Source organism: Phalacrocorax aristotelis, chromosome 3, assembly GCF_949628215.1.
Source record: "Phalacrocorax aristotelis chromosome 3, bGulAri2.1, whole genome shotgun sequence".
Lineage (NCBI taxonomy): Eukaryota > Metazoa > Chordata > Aves > Suliformes > Phalacrocoracidae > Phalacrocorax > Phalacrocorax aristotelis.
The window spans coordinates 121,385,014-121,402,914 of NC_134278.1; the positions used below are offsets into that span (position 1 = coordinate 121,385,014).

At 36.7% G+C, this 17,901-nt stretch overlaps 1 protein-coding gene across 9 annotated transcripts in view; it reads left to right on the top strand.

The window, feature by feature from the left end:
• Nucleotides 1-15,150, top strand: part of CEP170 (centrosomal protein 170) — a 107,469-nt gene extending 92,319 nt beyond the window's left edge. For 6 of the 9 annotated variants that reach the window (XM_075089377.1, XM_075089384.1, XM_075089381.1 and 3 more), the window contains 6 exons: nucleotides 596-773; nucleotides 2,198-2,365; nucleotides 2,670-2,758; nucleotides 8,623-8,716; nucleotides 11,115-11,166; nucleotides 12,803-15,150. In XM_075089377.1, coding sequence (XP_074945478.1) covers nucleotides 596-773; nucleotides 2,198-2,365; nucleotides 2,670-2,758; nucleotides 8,623-8,716; nucleotides 11,115-11,166; nucleotides 12,803-13,089 — 868 coding nt within the window. In that variant the 3' untranslated portion in view covers nucleotides 13,090-15,150. The remainder of the gene's footprint in view (nucleotides 1-595; nucleotides 774-2,197; nucleotides 2,366-2,669; nucleotides 2,759-8,622; nucleotides 8,717-11,114; nucleotides 11,167-12,802) is intronic. The other 3 variants (XM_075089379.1, XM_075089382.1, XM_075089383.1) reach the window with 2 other exon arrangements.
• Nucleotides 15,151-17,901: the final 2,751 nt, after the last annotated feature.

Genomic DNA, 17,901 nt, shown 5'->3' on the forward strand with positions numbered 1-17,901 from the left:
AGGTGTGTTTGCGTAGTGCTATCATATCCAGGTTTTTTAAAGGCATTTTCTGTTTTTCTACCTAGATAGCTTGTCTTGATTAAATTTGAGGATTTAGGGTCCTGGTCAGGAATTTCAGACACGTAAGCAGCTTGATCTGAGCAAGCTGCAGGGCTGCTAAATAATCAGAGGTGCTAAAGAAGTCCTTTCCAAGTAGGTAAACCGAGGTATAAATTAAATGTGTTCTGAACATTTCATATTTACTGCATGTATACAGGTCATCTGTGCAGTATTTTCAGCCTGTTTCCAGTACCCTGTGTTGGATTTACTGCATGTTGTATACCTCTCTGCCTGGGAATCCTAGAAAGAAAACAAGGATGCTCTGTCTTTTGAGACTGCCTTCTCCTTTCTTCCTCTAGAAGGGCACACTATTAAAAGCTTCAGTTAAAAATTTGCTTTTGTGGTTCTACAAATAAACTTTCTGTTTAGAGGGGCATATACATTTTCATAGCACTGTTATCAGGAACTAGAATTTAGAAGCTCCAAGGCTGCAAGTTGGGCTCTACTGGTCCAGAAGTATTTGTAGGGGAGAATGTAACTCTCTCTTTATTACTAGGATCAGTCAAGATCTGGCTCTCATCGCACGGGAAATCAACGATGTAGCAGGAGAGATAGATTCAGTGACTTCATCAGGCACTGCCCCCAGTACCACAGTAAGCACTGCTGCCACCACCCCTGGCTCTGCCATAGACACTAGAGAAGAGGTAGGAGATCTTCATGGAGAAATGCATAAGGTTCTTCCTTTTCTTTATTTCTTTTGCTTTTAGCTTTTTGCATAGCCTTTTTTAGTTACTTCCACTCAACCCGCATGCATGATCGCTGCATTGTTTTTTGATTTAAAGTTCCTTTACGTTTCAACAAACAACCCAGAAATTATTCTATGAACACAGCCTGTCAGAAGGATGCATACTATCTGTCTGTCTCTTTTTTTCCACGAAACACAGGACAAGATAGTTATTTGTTTCTTACTTGCCTGTAGCCTTAGATACCATTGGATAGTATCTAAGTGCATTTAAAGATACTAGCATGTATGCACAAATATATATAAAAATGTGTATGTTTAATACTTTGCATAGCTATTAAAGACAAAAAGTCCCTCTTTTCACAGGTGGCATTAAAGCTTCATCTTCTGAACACTGAAATACTTGGGTACCATCAGTTAACAATAATATTAGATTTTCTGTCTTAATAACATTGTCAAAAGGTGCCTTGAAATAAGTTTGCCTTGTGCTTCTAATAATTCTTATTTTCTTTTACTATCTCTGGTGTGCTGTTCTATGAATATATTAACTAACTTGTTCTAGTAGCCATCACAGGTCTAATGCTGGTAAACATGTTAATCAGAATTTAGATCATCATTTTCTACCATATTACAATTCACCCTAACATGTTGTAAAAGTTTGCTGCATTTTTTTCTTCATATTATTCCTTTCAAAATGTGTTTATTCATTTTTGTGTGCATAAAGTTTGGTTAATACATTAGTTTACTGTGTTTAGTATAATACTGTCTTTTTCTGTGGAAAAAAAGATATAAACAGTGATAAAAAAAATCTGAGTTGTATACTTACAAAAATTGTAACTGCACTCACAAAGATTTTGTTTTTAATTTCTGTGCACTTATGGCTAAACTTTAAGGAAGTAAAGTGCTAATTTTCTCAGATCTAGTTAGATCACTCTGATTTTTATATTACTAATGTTTTTTTTCTTACAATATTGTACAGTGCGTACATACTACTGCAGGTGGCAGCATCTCCTTTAAGTAGGTATAGGTGTTTCTGTAACACTATGACTGATCTGGAAGAAAACCTAAACTTCATAGTAGTGTACTTAATTCCACAGTTAGCTTCAATTAATTGAAGGAATAAATCACTCAATACCAATTTATCGGTAACTATTACGTTACCTGCCCAGAGCGAATTTTCTGTGGGATAGTCTAATTTTGCCATGTATGTCTGGTATTTGAAAAAAAGACCTTGATTTTTACAAGGTATTGTTATATGAGAGATGCTTTTTTTTTTTTTTTTTACTATGCAAGACAACAAAATGATTTTTATTTGATAGGCTTCTTGTAAACTGTTTCAGAAGGAAAACAAGTATTAATCTGATCTTGCATATATCCAGTTGGTTTCATAAGCTGCATTTTTCTTTTAACCCTCAGTTGGTTGACCGAGTATTTGATGAAAGTCTCAATTTTAGAAAAATCCCTCCACTAGTGCATGCCAAACCACCAGAGGGGAATGGTCGGCCTAATGATGCTCGACCTCAGATAACAGATGCCCTTGATCCCCCAACAATTACCCGGAGAAGGACTTGGAGCAGAGATGAAGTGAGTACACAACAGGGTTCTCTATAGTAATGTGTCTGTTTTAAGCTTTTACAGTTGTTTCCCCACTAGTCCAGACACTACCCTTTCTTTCCTACCTGTAGCAGGTAGCATTAATACTGGAAAAAAATATTTGTGTATTATTGAATTTGCAAAATGTTCAAATGCGATTGTTTGTATATGATACTAATTAGAACACAAGTATGATTTTTTTAAAGTTAAAAAAAGATTTTAAAATATATCGAATTGTTTTTATTTAATTCCCATTCAACTAATAATACCCTTTTTTATTGAAAACTTATTGCAGGTTATGGGGGACAGTTTGCTGTTGTCCTCAGTCTTCCAATTTTCTCGCAAGATAAGACAATCCATAGACAAAACAGCTGGCAAAATCAGGTGAGTTTTTAAAAATTATTGTTATTACTGAAAAAGCTCTGCTCTTATCAACATTCCTCTAGTAGAAGAGATGTGTATGGAGGAAATATATTTAGTAGCAACTTGTGTTTTAGAAAAGTAATGTTACCCATGGCCTTTTTAGCATTCAGAAAGATTTGGGATGAATATTTTTTTCCATTATTGCTTGTGAATATTTCATATTATATGAAGATAAATCACAGAATGGTAGGGGTTGGAAGGGACCTCTGGGCATCGTCTGTCCAACCCCCTGCTTGAGCAGGCACACCCAGAGCAGGGGGCACAGGAATGCATCCAGGCGGGTTTTGAATGTCCCCAGGGAAGGGACTCCACAGCCTCCCTGGGCAGCCTGTGCCGCTGCTCTGGCACCCTCAAAGAAGTTTTTCCTCATATTCGGGTGGAACTTCCTGTGTTCCAACTTGTGCCCATTGCCCCTTGTCCTGTTACTGGGCAGCACTGAAAAGAGTCTGTCCCCATCCTCTTGACACCTGCCCTTTAGATAATTAGAAGCGTGTTGATGAAATCCCGCCTCAGTTTTCTCTTCTCCAGGCTGAACAAACCCAGGTCTCTCAGCCTTTCCTCATAAGGGAGATGCTCCAGTCCCCTGATCATCTTTGGAGCTCTCCACTGGACTCTTCAGTAGTTCCCTGTCTTTCTTGAACTGTGGAGCCCAGAACTGGATGCAGTACTCCAGATCAGCAAAGCCTGCATGGACAGAACAATATCCATCATAATTCCAGCAGAGGAGCTAGTCCAACACATGCAAATGCTATGCAAAATCTACATGACTTCTATGCAAGTCTTGTAAAATTCCCTTCCTTAAAAGATAATGTTAAAATGTTGCTGAACTGTGAAACTGGGCCCTTTACGTTTGCCAAGTTGTTGTAGGGATTACCTGTTTTATGAAGAAAAACAAATGGTACAGAGGAGAGCAGTTTCAGTAAATCCTTCTGGAAAAGAACTTGCTCTGGAGACAATGTGACGACTGTTGAGTTCTAAATTTAAAGTAACAGATGTAACCAGCTGTTATTTTTAATTTAAAATCCCTGCTTAGATAGTTACATTCCTGCATAAAATGTCACAGTAGCTAGCAGGAAGTATAGACGTGACGAAAATGGTAACATATTGCTCTACCAACAGCTCCATTTAACTTCAATGAGTGAGTGTACAACCATTTGGTGACCACTTTGGTTGACAAGAATAAAGGAAAATTCTAAATACAAAGTTCAGGGTTTTATAATTCGCATGTCCTTCTTCATGTCTTTGCACAGTTAACAATTTAAAAATAGAGTACATTAAAAATAATGAAGACGGGCTGAACTTCATGTATAATTTTCTGAATGTGAGAAAATATTGTAACTGATCAGTTTGTCTAGGAAGTGTCAGGTATTGAAACCTTAGATGGGTGACAGATTAATCACCAAATCACAAATTTATTTCAGCATAGGGTGATGTAACTAGTAAAAGCAGCAAAATACTAACATATCTGAAGGTTCTATTCTTATGGGAGTACCAAAAGAGATATGACCATAGAAATGAAGAGGGGGGAAAAAAAAAATCTGTATAAATTGGTAAAAACTGTAGGTTATCTGCCATTTTTAGTCTTGCTGTTGCTAGTAGGAAGAGTTATCACTGAAAGGAGAATCAAGTCTTTGAAAGCCTGCAGCCTGTTCTTATTATTTCTGTTATAAGGTTTTGTGTGTGTTGTTTTTACTGGTGGTTACAGGTAACATTTGTGAGTACCTTATTTCTATTATCTTGGAACATGTTGCTGGACTGATACCTCATTTCTCTTTTTCCAACTCACCGTTCTGGGGCTGCAGGATTATAATATGGGAAATAGGCCATTTGCTGTCTTTCTCTTTTTGGTTTCCCAGATACATTCTTTTATGTATCATACTATTTATTTGAACACCCTTAAACAAAAGATGTAAATGTCTTTTGCTATGTGTATGTCAGAGACAAATGAGTTTGTGAAGTGCAGGGGTACGACATGCTTACTCTCAAAAGCTGTGCTACATTAACAGTTCAACTTCATTATGCAGAATTTATTAACAAATTATGCAAAAGTTCACAACTTGTTCAAGTTTAATCAACCTCTGAATGCATGCTATCATTTACTTTAATAGCTGATCTCGAATAACTGAGCAAGTAAATACATGCAAGGAGGTACTTAAGCGTGACCATTCTTTGAAAGTCATTTTAAAAAGCGTTTAAAATTTGGAAATAGAAACAAGATATTATGTTAAATTTTGCTCTGCACATAATTCTCTGGGAAAATACGGTGACATCCATAAGGAACTCTGCTTACCAATATATTTTTTCTTCCTTTTAAAGCTGCGTCATTGGAACAAGAATCTTGCTTATTGACTGACTTATTTGTGGTAGGCGTCTAGGATGATATGTATCTTAAATTCCTCAGAAGCAGTAGATAGTAGATTACTACTTTCGTCTTACTGACTTTTCTTAATGGTTGGCAGTTTCTGATCTGTAAATATGGTGCTAGCATGGTTGTAGTTTACTTAATGTGAAAATCTGAGTTCAGTACAGTGAGTTAAACGAATTTATGTATGCAAATTCATTCTGAGAAAAGCAGGTAACTACAAAATCAAGTCTTCTGAGCTTAAAAATTAAGTCAGCTACCTTGTAATGAATGTAATAGTGATGTCATCATGTATGATATTATAAATATAAGCATACCTATAAACATTTTATATACATTTAAAGAGTAGCATTGCATATTTCTATAAATATACAGTGGAGAAACATTCATTAATAAGTAATTATTTAGCATATTCCCCGGAGCTGTGATCAAAACTTCCTTTTCCTGCTACTCAGAATGCATTTGAATAATATGATGTTATTCATAATGTCATTAGTATTTTGAATGAGAAAAGCAATAGTTTTAGAATTGGTTTTAGAGAGCATATAAGGCAGCTAGGACGTATCACAGATTTTGCCTTAGCTTTGTTTTGATGTACATGAGTTCAGCCACTTGGTGTGCTTCTATTCCTTTTACTGGAGTTAGGCCAGTTAAAATTTCTGCCCAGAACAGATACAATGAGACTCAATCAGGATTTGTCAAGCTAGCAGTTTTGTGTATTTTTCCAAAGTACCTGAACCTGAAAGGAGAGGAAAAATTTATAGAGGCACCAAGAAGAGTAAGCCCGACTGTGTTTTGAAAGTCCTCTCTCAAATTTTCTTGTTCACCAATGTAAACCTCTCTCCTGAGAGCACAGGCAGTATAGGGCAATTACGGTCCTTACAAATTGCATCATACATATTAAACAATCGCATCCTTCCTATCTGGGTCCAAATAGAGATGTTATGATGAGTTTGCAGGAATTTTCGTAGATTATGGAGGAAAGAGGTAAGTAGGTTTTGCAGTGAGAAGACCTATGTGGTTTTATCAGTGCTCTACAATGTGAATGAAGTGTTACTGGTTTACTTTGTAGCAGTCAGGCATGATCTAGGCAAAGCATTCAGGTCAGTTCAGGTACTACTTACCAGTCTCTGCAGTTTGCTATGCATCCTGCAAAGTGCAGTGGAAGAAAAATGGGGACTGAGCACAACCAAATGAGAAAGTTTAGGCGGATTTGCTTCAGAAAGTAGGACTAGGAAAGGCAAGAGCAGAAGGCGGTGAACATTTATAAATACAGTCTTTTAATATAGAGAGTATGGTTAGAAAGAGGAAGAGCAAAGGAGACAGATGACCCCCGTGAGGTTAAAATGTACTAAATGAAGAACTGAAAAAAAAAAGGTTTTAAAAATGAAATAGGGTTCCTAAAATTACAGCAAAACCAAATTAGCCTGTCCTCTTTATAGTGGAAATAATAACATCTTTTAAATTGCTGGATTTTTTAATAAAATGACCTGTCAAATGGAAAGCTTTCAAATTGTAAAAGACATTATCTCTAAAAGAATAAGACTGAAAACTCTACATACACAAGCAAAGGCATTAATTGCATACATAAAGAAGTATTATAATGTGAGCAAGAAGATAAATGAAAAAAGCAAACAGGATCACAATAAATTCTATATTTTTCCTGCTAGTGCTGTTTACTGCTAAGTAAAGCCTTATTTCCTATGTTCCTGCTGATTTCCAGAGTGATATAAATGCTATTAAAGCTGTGTAAGATTCTCTGTATACCGAGTCAAAATATTTCCAGGAGTTGCCTGTTTTTAGTGTAAGATCCTGTAAAGGATTGAATTGGCTCTGCTTTTTACTTATTTAAACTCACCAGTTTCAGGCAAGTCCTAAATTTTCCATTATAATTGGACTTTCTGGCATCCAGGTTGGCAGTTGCATGGCTTTGCAAGCTTTTGCACGCCCTTCCAGAACATAAAAGTAATCTTGTCAGGTCTCTGATGATCAGTTTTACTACAAGATGATGATGCTACTTGAGACCATGAAGTGTTTCATGTTTTCTTCACAGTAGTTTTGATTACTTTTAGTTTATTTTTTCCTTCCCCAAGAAGTAATATGTATTAATGTTAACTCTTTATATGCTTTGTACATTAATACACTAAAGTCACTTGCAGAAGTGATCGTTTGCCTCGGTCCCCTGACATTGTGTTATGAGGGTAGAATTTCCTCTCAGTGAAACATCCAAAAAACATGTTCTGAAGCAGCAGCGAGTGAGGATCTCAAAGACAGAAGAAGAGTTAAAGCACCTTCTGGATGGGCTGTCTACGGACATCTGTGTCCTGATAAGATAATACAGGGTACATGTTTTGAAAAACTAGATTTTCTTGACGGGATAATGATGGAGTGGGATTTTCCATAGGGTATAAATAACTGAAGAAAGATTAACAGAAATACAGTACTAAGTCTCCCAGCTTTCTTTAATTCTTAGTCTTTATGAGATGCAAGGTATCATGAATTTCCACCTTAAAAATTATTTCCTCAGAGACCTACCTACACTAATAACTTCTTTAAAATGTACTACTTTTCAGCCATGATTTTAAATTGGTTTGTTTGCTTAGCAGTTTTACTGTAGCTATTTTTGTACTTCTAACTCTGAAATACCAATTAGAGAAGAAGTGGATCTGGACAACTCTATGTCATCATGGTGTCACTTAAAAATGAATACCCAGACCATATATATCTGCACATTCCTATTTTTTTTTTTTCCCAATTCTGCAATGAAGGCAGTTTAAATTATGTTTACGGTACGACAATAAAAACAAAAATTATTTATCACAGCAGAGAAGCACAACATAAAAAATGGGGACTCTTAACAATATGCTTTGGGGTTTCACAAATAATAGAAGTGACTTCTTCAAACATGTAATGCAAGTGATACTTAAATTACTAAATCAGGTATGTCCAATTTGTGTGTTGATGAGACTTTTCAGTGAAAACATCTATGAAATGCATTTTTCTTTTAATTTTCTGAAGTGTTTTGTTTTTCATTAAATTACTGTAAAATACAAATACAAGAGTTGCATTTGTTTGCCATTGTTCGCATTTCTCTTCTGTTTTACAATTGTTGTAAAATGCGATGTTAATAGGGAACTTCCTGACTGCTGTAAAATAATTTTTTTAAAAAAAAGTCTCGGTGCTGGATGAAAGATTCAGCTCTGTCTTTTCAAGACCATAAGCAAGTATTTAGCTACAGAACTGCCATTTTAATGTCGATATTAATGACATTGCTGAAACCCTGTATGCTTCACTGAAAATTTAAACTGTGTGGTTGGATTCTGTCAGTTTTCAATATTTCAGATTTTAGTTTTATTCAGTGCTCTCTATGCTGCTTTCTTGTATCATGTATCTAATCCTTTAGTTCTAGTTTGTTTATTTTTGCCTATTTTAAACATCCTGTTCTTGATTTTCTTTTTTCTAGAATATTATTTAAGGACAAAGACAGAAATTGGGAAGAAATTGAAAACAAGTTGCGAGCTGAAAGTGAAGTTCCTATTGTGAAAACATCAAGCATGGTATGAATAATTATCTTTTCTGGGACTGAATGAGCCTTTTATCTAATTTCTAAATAATCAGTAGACGTACATGTTATTTTCAATGATATAAAGGCAAAAATCTTTAAAAGATTTTATTTAGGCACTCAGTATATTTCAATATAAACCTGATCTTCTGTAATAATTACTAAGACTTACTATCTTATAACGAAACAGTCTTAAGTAATTGCTCAGGGGAAATTCTCAGGTAAAGAATGCAATAAAAGGGGTTCAGACTACGTATAGCCAATCAGTACTTTTGTTTAACAAAAGGTAACAACCATTCGTTTGAATGTTGGATTGCTTTCAAACAAACTTATATTACAATCTAAAGGCTACCATACCTACTGGTTATTAATACTTCATATATAATACTTAGTACTATTGATACTTATTATTACTATTTAGAGAAATAGTCGTATTTCTCTATATGTGGATTAGGATAATCTGTAGATACATTGCAATAAAAGCATTCTTCAATTAAAAATAATCGTGTTGCTATTGTGTGGAAGTGATTACTGTAGGGTGCCAACTACAACTCCAGTCGATTCATGTAGTCTCCTACCCCTGCCTGATTAGGGCTATTTCATGACCAGACTGTGTGACAGTGTGAGGGAATGGAGCACACATGTTGCTTCCTAGTATGCTTCTCTGCTTCTAAACACAGAGTGTAGGGTTTGACAAACATCTCTGCACGTGAGAGCAGGCAGAGAGTCTAGCTAATGTTATCCTCTCGGGGGTATTGTGCTGTTAAGAATGTCAACTACAGAGGCAGATTTCTTTTCTGATGGGAAGGTGAGAGAGGAAACTCCTCACATACTTTGTACTGGACTGCTTAGAAGCAAAACATGAACACATTTCCTCTGGCATTGAACTGGCTAGCATTCCTCTGTTAGCTCATCATGAGTTATTAAATTTATCCAGATTGATTTTTCCTGTAAGCATTAAAAACTTGGACCATAATTCCTGCAGAACAGTATACTTTTTAAGAGCAATCATTAGAAACTCAGTGTTATAATTTATTAGATACACTGACAGTTTGGGGTTGTTTGGTTTTTTTTTTAAGTTTAATTAGCAAGTTACATATGGAAGTTTCTAATTTTAGAAGTATGCTAGTATAAGGAGTTTCCCTTATCCTATCCATTTCCAGAATAAGATCATCACAATGATTTACAAGATCACAAGATGTAGTGTTTTATGTTCTAAATGCCATGAATATGGGGTTTTAAGGCATTCATTTAAAATGAAAAGATAAGTTGTATATTTATTGCTAAGTTCAGGATTTTATAAAATTTCAGTGCATTAAAGCATCTCACAGTGTTTGAAAGTGTGTGGGGTGTTTTTTTTTCTATGCACTGATTTTCAAGTTTCTGCTCAGTTTTCAGAGCAATATACTGTTCAAATGCAGTACTTACTTTTACCACAGAATGTTATTAAAAGTTAACAGAGGACAATTGTAACTGATGTTTGTTTTGTTCTTGGGACATTTATGTCCAGCTCAGATGTGGAATCTGCTTAAAGATAATGATTTTGTGAAATCCAAGGTAATCAATCTCTTTGCCACCCAGAAAAATCACATTACTTAGTGTAGAATGGGTTTCTGAAATGGGTTAAATGGGTTTCTGAAATCGGCGCCTTTGAAAATTCTCAGCTTTTGAAGACCACTGACAGCTCTCCTCAGCAGCTGGATTAACAGTATTCTTTAGTGTAGGATCCTTCAATTGTAGGATTTACATATTTATAATTTAAGATGTGGTGCATTTAATGATTGTTGTGTTTCTGAGTGTGTTGCTGTGGCTATGTCTGTGTTAGCAAGTAGTGCAGCCAGAGGAGGAAAATCTGTAAGGCAAACAAGTGCTGAGGACCCAACATTGGTGTGCTGAACATGCTCTCATGGGCACAGGGCCCAATGGTTGCAGGCAAAATCCCAATGCAGTCATCTTACTATTCTGACTCACATCTGAACAAGGTTATAAATCACCCTATTCCATTAATCCTGGGTTTATACTGTAACTTTCCTTGAAAAGTTTGCTGTTACTTTGCCCCGTTTCAACAGAATCATGGCGTCGAGAAGTCTCTGCTTGAGAAGTAGCAGCGCAGGCAGGTGGGCAAGGGACACAGTGAGATTTTGTTGACCCTAGCAATCGACCAGTGCAGAGGAGCTCTTGATTTCTGAGTGGGCCGTGGCTGTCCAGCCTCAAGCACTGCCACCCAGGACCCATGGTGGGCATGGCTGGGCCACCACCAGCAAGGGTGTTCTTGATACCAGGAGAGACAACCCACACAGCACACTGCAAAGGCTGGGGAGGGGGATTGTTTATTACTACTAAATAGTTTGAGTCTCTTCTTCCTTTTTGAAACACATTTGTTTCTTTCCTAGGAAATTTCATCAATCTTACAGGAGCTGAAACGAGTTGAGAAGCAGCTGCAAGGTACAAATCTTTTTTCACTTTTCTCTTTTGTTGTTGCCCGCTTTAAATTTTTTTAATATATAGCCATATATAGATGTATATCATGAAACAAAGTATCACATTTTATTAAAATACATTCACATTATCAGTTTAACTCATGGCACATTTGTTAACGAAACATCACTGAATTATTTTAAAATAGGAGGATGATGATATCTTTTTATGTGGGTGAGAAAAGGCTCAACTAAAAATGAAATAGTCCAGAGAATCCCAAAAGAATTAGTTGTGAAACATTCTTAATAGAAATATTTTTGTGGGTAAATGATGAAGCATAGAATCCTGAGATTAAGCTTTATAAAGTAATTATTGCACATCAGTAATACCCTCACATGTAGCACAGTTCGGTATAAGAAATGCACTGGGACCATAATGTGTAGGAAATCTCAAAAAAGAAAAACCCAAACTGAGAACTTTATCTGATACAATAAAATGAAAATTTAAGATTAGCTCGACACCTTCACACTACTGAATCCACTCTTCATAACTGTGAAGCCCACAGACTATAAAATAGAAGTTACTTTGCTTTTCATGTGCAAAGACTTACCTTATGTATAAAATGGAAAGAAGTATGTTGTGCTTACGAAGTCTGCTATTACACATATATTCCATTTATCAAAATCAACTTAAAACCAGTATATTTTAAAAAGGAGTTGCAATCGTATTTGTGTATTGTTTATACTTAGTTTATTTTTTAATTTGGAGTTGTCAAATGGGTTAGCAGTCTATGCTTATATATAATCATTAATGTATTTGTTGTATTCAGATTTAATCCTATGTTGAACATGTTTTCAAAAAGAATGTTTCAGGAGGAATCGTTAGCCACCTTTAAGACAAATTAGTATTTGTTTCATGGTCGGCTATAATTAAAAAACGTTAATATATTACAAATTATATTATGTTTAGAAAACATGACAAGGAAACAAGGCCCAGAAAAAGAGGCCAGATCATTTCCTTGTGTACGCAGTCATGCTCCAATAGATGTTAGAAATAAAATAAAATAAAATAAAATAAAATAAAATAAAATAAAATAAAATAAAATAAAATAAAATAGAGAGAGATTCTGTTAGATGTGACAATGTGTTAATAGTACAGTAAAATTGTACTAGGTGCTTCAGTTTGCCTTCACTGTGTAGAGGGAGAGGGACAATAAGTCCATCATTATGCATTAAAAAGGATAGATTATTGCTTTTTTATACAAATGTAATTCAATCATGGAATTAGCAGCTATGGATATTTGGGGGAGGGTGGGGTTGAATGAAGCATAACATAATGGTAATATTAGAGAGAAAGCCCCTTAAACATGACTTAAAAATCCCATCTTTCAGTCCCTATAAGCTAATCATAGAAGTTTGTCATCGTTCTTTCCTGTCCACACATCAGGCAGTGTTAGTTTGTGCAGTTTCAGTTCATCTGAAGTTTTAATATATGTTAAATGCTTTTAAATATATGTATCGGCTACATATATGTCGGCTACACCACTCGTTTGTAGTGGGCAACACACATAAAAGCTCATGTCTATCATCATAAAAATAGAACAAGATATTAATATTTTTTATGGTTTCTTCCCTATCCCTTTCATCTTTTCTTGATTGCTTAGCAATTAATGCTATGATCGACCCTGATGGTACCCTGGATGCTCTGAGCAACTTGGGATTCGCCAGCCCTATCTTACCAGCGCAGCCGAAGCCGAAGTCCGGTCCCGTTTCCCAAAGTAGCCGCCCTCAAGTGCAGCCAAACTGCCAGCCTGAAGCTCGGGCTCTTCGACCCGCCGCCGTCCCTGTTGCAGCTGAATTTGAGAATGCTGAATCTGAGTCGGATTTCAGCATACATTTCAATAGGTTTAACCCAGATGGGGAAGAGGAAGATGCCACCCTGCGTGAGTGACATCTCAATGTTGATACAAAAACCTTTCATGTGGAATGTTTAGGAAAAATTATAATATTGGTTTTATAATTTTTAAAAAAAAAAAGGCTTGGTCAGACAGCAGTTGTTTTATTAAATCAGTTTTCTTTAACTGTGATGCTTTGATTGTCACACAAATCCTTTTCAAATCATAAAGATATACATAGATACCAGTGTAGGAAAGCAGATTGTGGCAGGTTTGCCCTTTGTGGTTGTGTGCTTTGCAAAAGAATTATTATATCAGCAGTTTTCCCTCAATAGATCTATTTCTTTTTAAAAGCCATGCAAGCAGTCTAACATTTAATGTTACGGAAACCCCAACTCTCTTTGCCAAGCTGCTGTAATGAATGGACTTCCTCCACTAAAGTTTGTACAGAACTGTTGAACAGTTACAACTGATTCTGAATGAGATGATTTATATAGGAAACATTATCTTTTACTACAATGACACATTACTGCAAAGGTAAGACAGATTTCAGAAAGCATTCATTCTTGTGTACTGAAAATCTCAAACAGTTCTGTGATTTATATAGCCTTGTTGCTGCGTAAATTGTCTTGGGGTTTACAAAGTTCACATCCTATGTTTGCACTAAGATTTGCTGGGAGTGATAGGTGAACATATCGATATCGTTAAACGGCAAGCAGTGTTTTGGTGTACATAGAAAACTGATAATACTGTACTTGTATTATCATTGCTGTGTTTTAATCCAGTTTCTGAAAAGACTATTTGGCACTTTTTGATCTCCTTCAAATGTCTTTTTGATGTTAATGGAAGTAGAAGTATTTCAGATCTCATGTCTGTCCAAATGTTTGTTGAAACTAGGAAACAAATTTAAACATACCTGTGGGGCATTTTAAAGCATATTGAGGCAAGTGGGCTATCGCCAATTCAAATGCAACATAAGCTCACAGAAGAAATTACTGGTCCTTGGAATGATCATGAGATGTAAAATTTTCTTTAGGGGACTCGGAACTAGTGTTGTCATAATTTGCTTGATCGATAGATGCACTCCCAAGCAAATGATTTTATTTGCTTCTGTATATTTTCCTGTAGTCTTGCTAGTAAAGCTGTCTCTGTCTTACATATTTAAAAGGATTCTGGAAGACGACTGCTAACATAGACATTTTGCTTCTACCACTGAAAAGCAAGTCTATTTAAAGTTTCCTATATAAGCCTATTTTCCCTATAAGTTGTCCCAGTAACTTAACATTTGGACATAATAATAAAAATAAAAGTAAATTACTTTGTATTTCCAGAACACTGTAACTTGGAGGAATGTTATTTCTGTTAAATGTAACTAATAGACTGGAATTTTCCTATGTTTGCATCAGTCTCTATATATTAAGGTTAAAGATACAGTTTTGCAGCTTTTATGAAATGGTCTTTAATATTTCAGCAATAATCCTATGTGACATTTGTTTAAAAAAAAATACTTTCTGTACACTTTTAAATTGTACAGGCTTTCAGACGTCAGTAAAAGTTGGACCAGTTAATAAAAATGCAAAAACTTTTTTTGTAGAGATGTAAAAACAAAACCACTAATCTGTTGTATAATGGATTTCATATTTTCTTTAAAAAAATTAAAAGCAAACAGCCTTCATGTATGACTCAATATGCTCTACTCCAGCTAACTGTGGAAGCCTGAACTACACTAGTTTACAGAGGCTACAAGAGAAGTTTTAGAAGGTGCAGAAGGGCAAAAAGAAATCGAAACTAGAGCTAGGTGTTGAAAACCGAGTGTACAAAACCATCACCATAATTTCTTCTTTTGTTTAATGCTTGGGAACATAATTTTTCTGCAGACTCGAGTGGGAAGTGGCTCAGAAGGATTAAAGGCGCAGGCTCTTCATGCAAGATTCTCTTTGTGTTCTTTCAGGCGTTTATAACTTTACGTTCTGTAATAAGCATTTTGCATTACTATGTTCTTATTTTGTATGAACATGTTCTCCTTATTTATTTTTGTTACATTTATTATGTATGTTATTTTGTTATATGCATTTACAACTCCATTTTTAAATAAAGTGTTTCTGGAACTTTACAAACGTGTGAATATGTAATTGAGAGCTGGGAAGTTCACAGAGGCTTCCTGCAGTCTAACTTACCTTTACTGAAATAGGAAATGACATTTTTTCATAAACATCTTTTCTCTGGAAAAAGTTGTATTATTGCCGCTGCTGCATCATTTATTCTGTGCTGACAGTATGGACTCGCTTTCCCGTACTCAGGGTTATTCCCACACTTGAATTGATTTTTGTGTGCAAAGCTAAAGGCAAAAATAATCCAGTGTGCCAGTCACCAAATAGTGCCTGTGTTTGCCTTTGTAGAATGAAAGTAAATGAGTTTTAATGCACCTGCCAGGTGCAATGGTAGATGCTTTTCAGAGTGCTTTCCTTCTGCTTCATATATAGGAAAACTTTATTGAACATTCTGATTTGGCTCCAGACTGCTGCCTTTTTTCTTCTGCCCCAGCTTCGGCTCCCTATGGACTTCCCTGCATGACACTAAATTTCCTCTTCTGTACCTAGCTTCATGCAAGAGCAAAACTGAGAGCTTAGTATAAAGCTCCAAGAGTTCCTTCCCAGGTGATGCGTTTCAGTGCTGCCGAGCTTTGCTGTGACTTGGCAGCAGCCACTCTGATCCTGCTTCTGGGCACCTGTTCTCCCTTTGTAACCCCAGTCTGATGGCGATGAGGCTGCGCTGGCAGCACACAGTAACGCTCGGCTCTGGAAGGGCAGGAGATCCTTCCTGATGTTCAGAGATGCCAGTTAGGTATAGTCAAAGACATGGAAAAGTTAGAAGGGCTTTCCAGGTGCTCAGGACTTTTTCATATTCCCCAACTTCGTGGGCTGCTGTTGTTTCCCCAGTTGTTGGCAGTATCCCCCCTACCTTTGCCGAAGTGAGGGGAATGCGCTTCTGGGTTAGTATTCTCATGCGCTGAGCCCCGTTGATGTCAGTGATAGTGTAGCACTTTGTTATTTCTTCCCACTTAATATTTTCATCTATCTGCTATACTTTGAGCCAAGGTTATGCAGAGATGTTTGTCAGAAGTACTGAGGAGATCCAGCCGGGTTGCATCAGTCCCCTGCTTCCTTTTGACATCAGCAAGTGGGCTGACATGCGGTGACACAGAGAAAGCAGCGTTCAGGCCTTTCCTGATCAGCGCTGCTGGTTCCTCCCTTAGCTACGTGCACTGTTCTAATTATACGCCCAACCAGTACTTCTAACGGCACTCACATCTAGTTGTAGCATCCAGAGATAAAGCTGAGTATAATTTGTGTGCCTGACCTGGTAACAGCAAGATGGTGTTTCACTCCAGCATGTAGTTACACCAAAAGCAGCTGGTACTTCAGTCTCAGAAGAGAATTCTGCTTCACGCCAAAACCTGAATTTCAGTCAATGCCTGTTGGAAGGCCTTTGTAATTTCAACTACAAAGATTTCAAGCATAGAAAAGATCTACAATTACTGCTCTGACATGCAGCCGTGGAAAGAAAGGGGATGCAGGAATGCGTGAAGCGTTCTGCGTCATAGCGTGTACAGTAAAAGGCCACTTACTACATGCCGAGGAGAGTTTATACCACCAAGTCTTTTGTATCTGAACAGAATTACAAGGAAGAAGCTTAGCTGCTCACCGTACAAGTTGCTTAGCTTCATCTTGATGAATAATCAGAGTTTTAAAAGCGCAAGATTGTCGTCTGCCTTCAAGTAGAGCACATCTGTAGGTGCTGAGAGGGTTACAGTCCTGGTAGTTCAGCCATGCTTGCCAGATACTAAATACATCCCACATTATCAGTCGTGACGATACTGCCCAAGGACAGTGCGTGATGCAAAAAACCAGCATTTCTAGCTGTACTAACTCAGTCATCTCGTAAAAACAACAATTTTTGTTTTCAGCTTGGTAAGCCTTACCCAGTGCGGTTCCTGCAGGTGACAGCCAACAGAGCGGGGGTTGGGCAGCAAGGCATTTCCTTTTCAGATCCTTTTCTCACTATTCATATATTTCTGGAGGAAAGTATAGTTATCAAACAAGTGGGATTGTGCAGCCCCGGAAATACTTTAAAGCAGGGTAAGGTAACTGGAAGCCTGCTGTCAAGGATCTTGATCTTCACCTGTTCCAACGAGACCAGAATGAACAGGGGAAAATAAACCCAGTGCTGACTTTGTCTTGCTCGCCACTTCACGAGCAGTTCCTATTTTGTAAGACGCAAATGCTCTTACATCTGAGAGAGCTCTTAAACTGGCAGGGTGTTGTTACAAAATGCCCTCTTTGGGGAGGCTGTATTAGAATAGGAGTTTGTGGTTATTGGATATCCTCATGGGAACACGGGCCAACATTTTCAAAATTTATACTTTCAAAAATTATTCAAGCACTAGGGCCTTAGCGGTGGAGTGAGGGGATAGAGATTTGTTCATTCCAGGGATAAACCCTACACTTGCACTTGCCAATTAACGTGTCTCCTTGCTAAGTTCTGGTGCTCTAGTCTGTCAGTCCCGTAGGGCTAGCGTTTTTAGACCTGTTTTAGATATTAATAAACAAGTTTATAATTTATAAGGCTTTGTGCTCCTATGGAGTAGCTAAAAGCACTATCAGGACTCTAGTGGTCTTTATAAAAATAACTGTTTAGCAGAAGCATGACTTATCTTACAAGCAAACTGGCCCTTCTAAATGGAAAAAGCTGAATTAATAATAAAGATTTTAAAAAAAAAATGCAACATGAGGTTTCTAAGTTCTGTATGTTTGTTCATGCACACATGGACCTGTATGAAGCTGGGCACAAAGAACAAGGATTATATA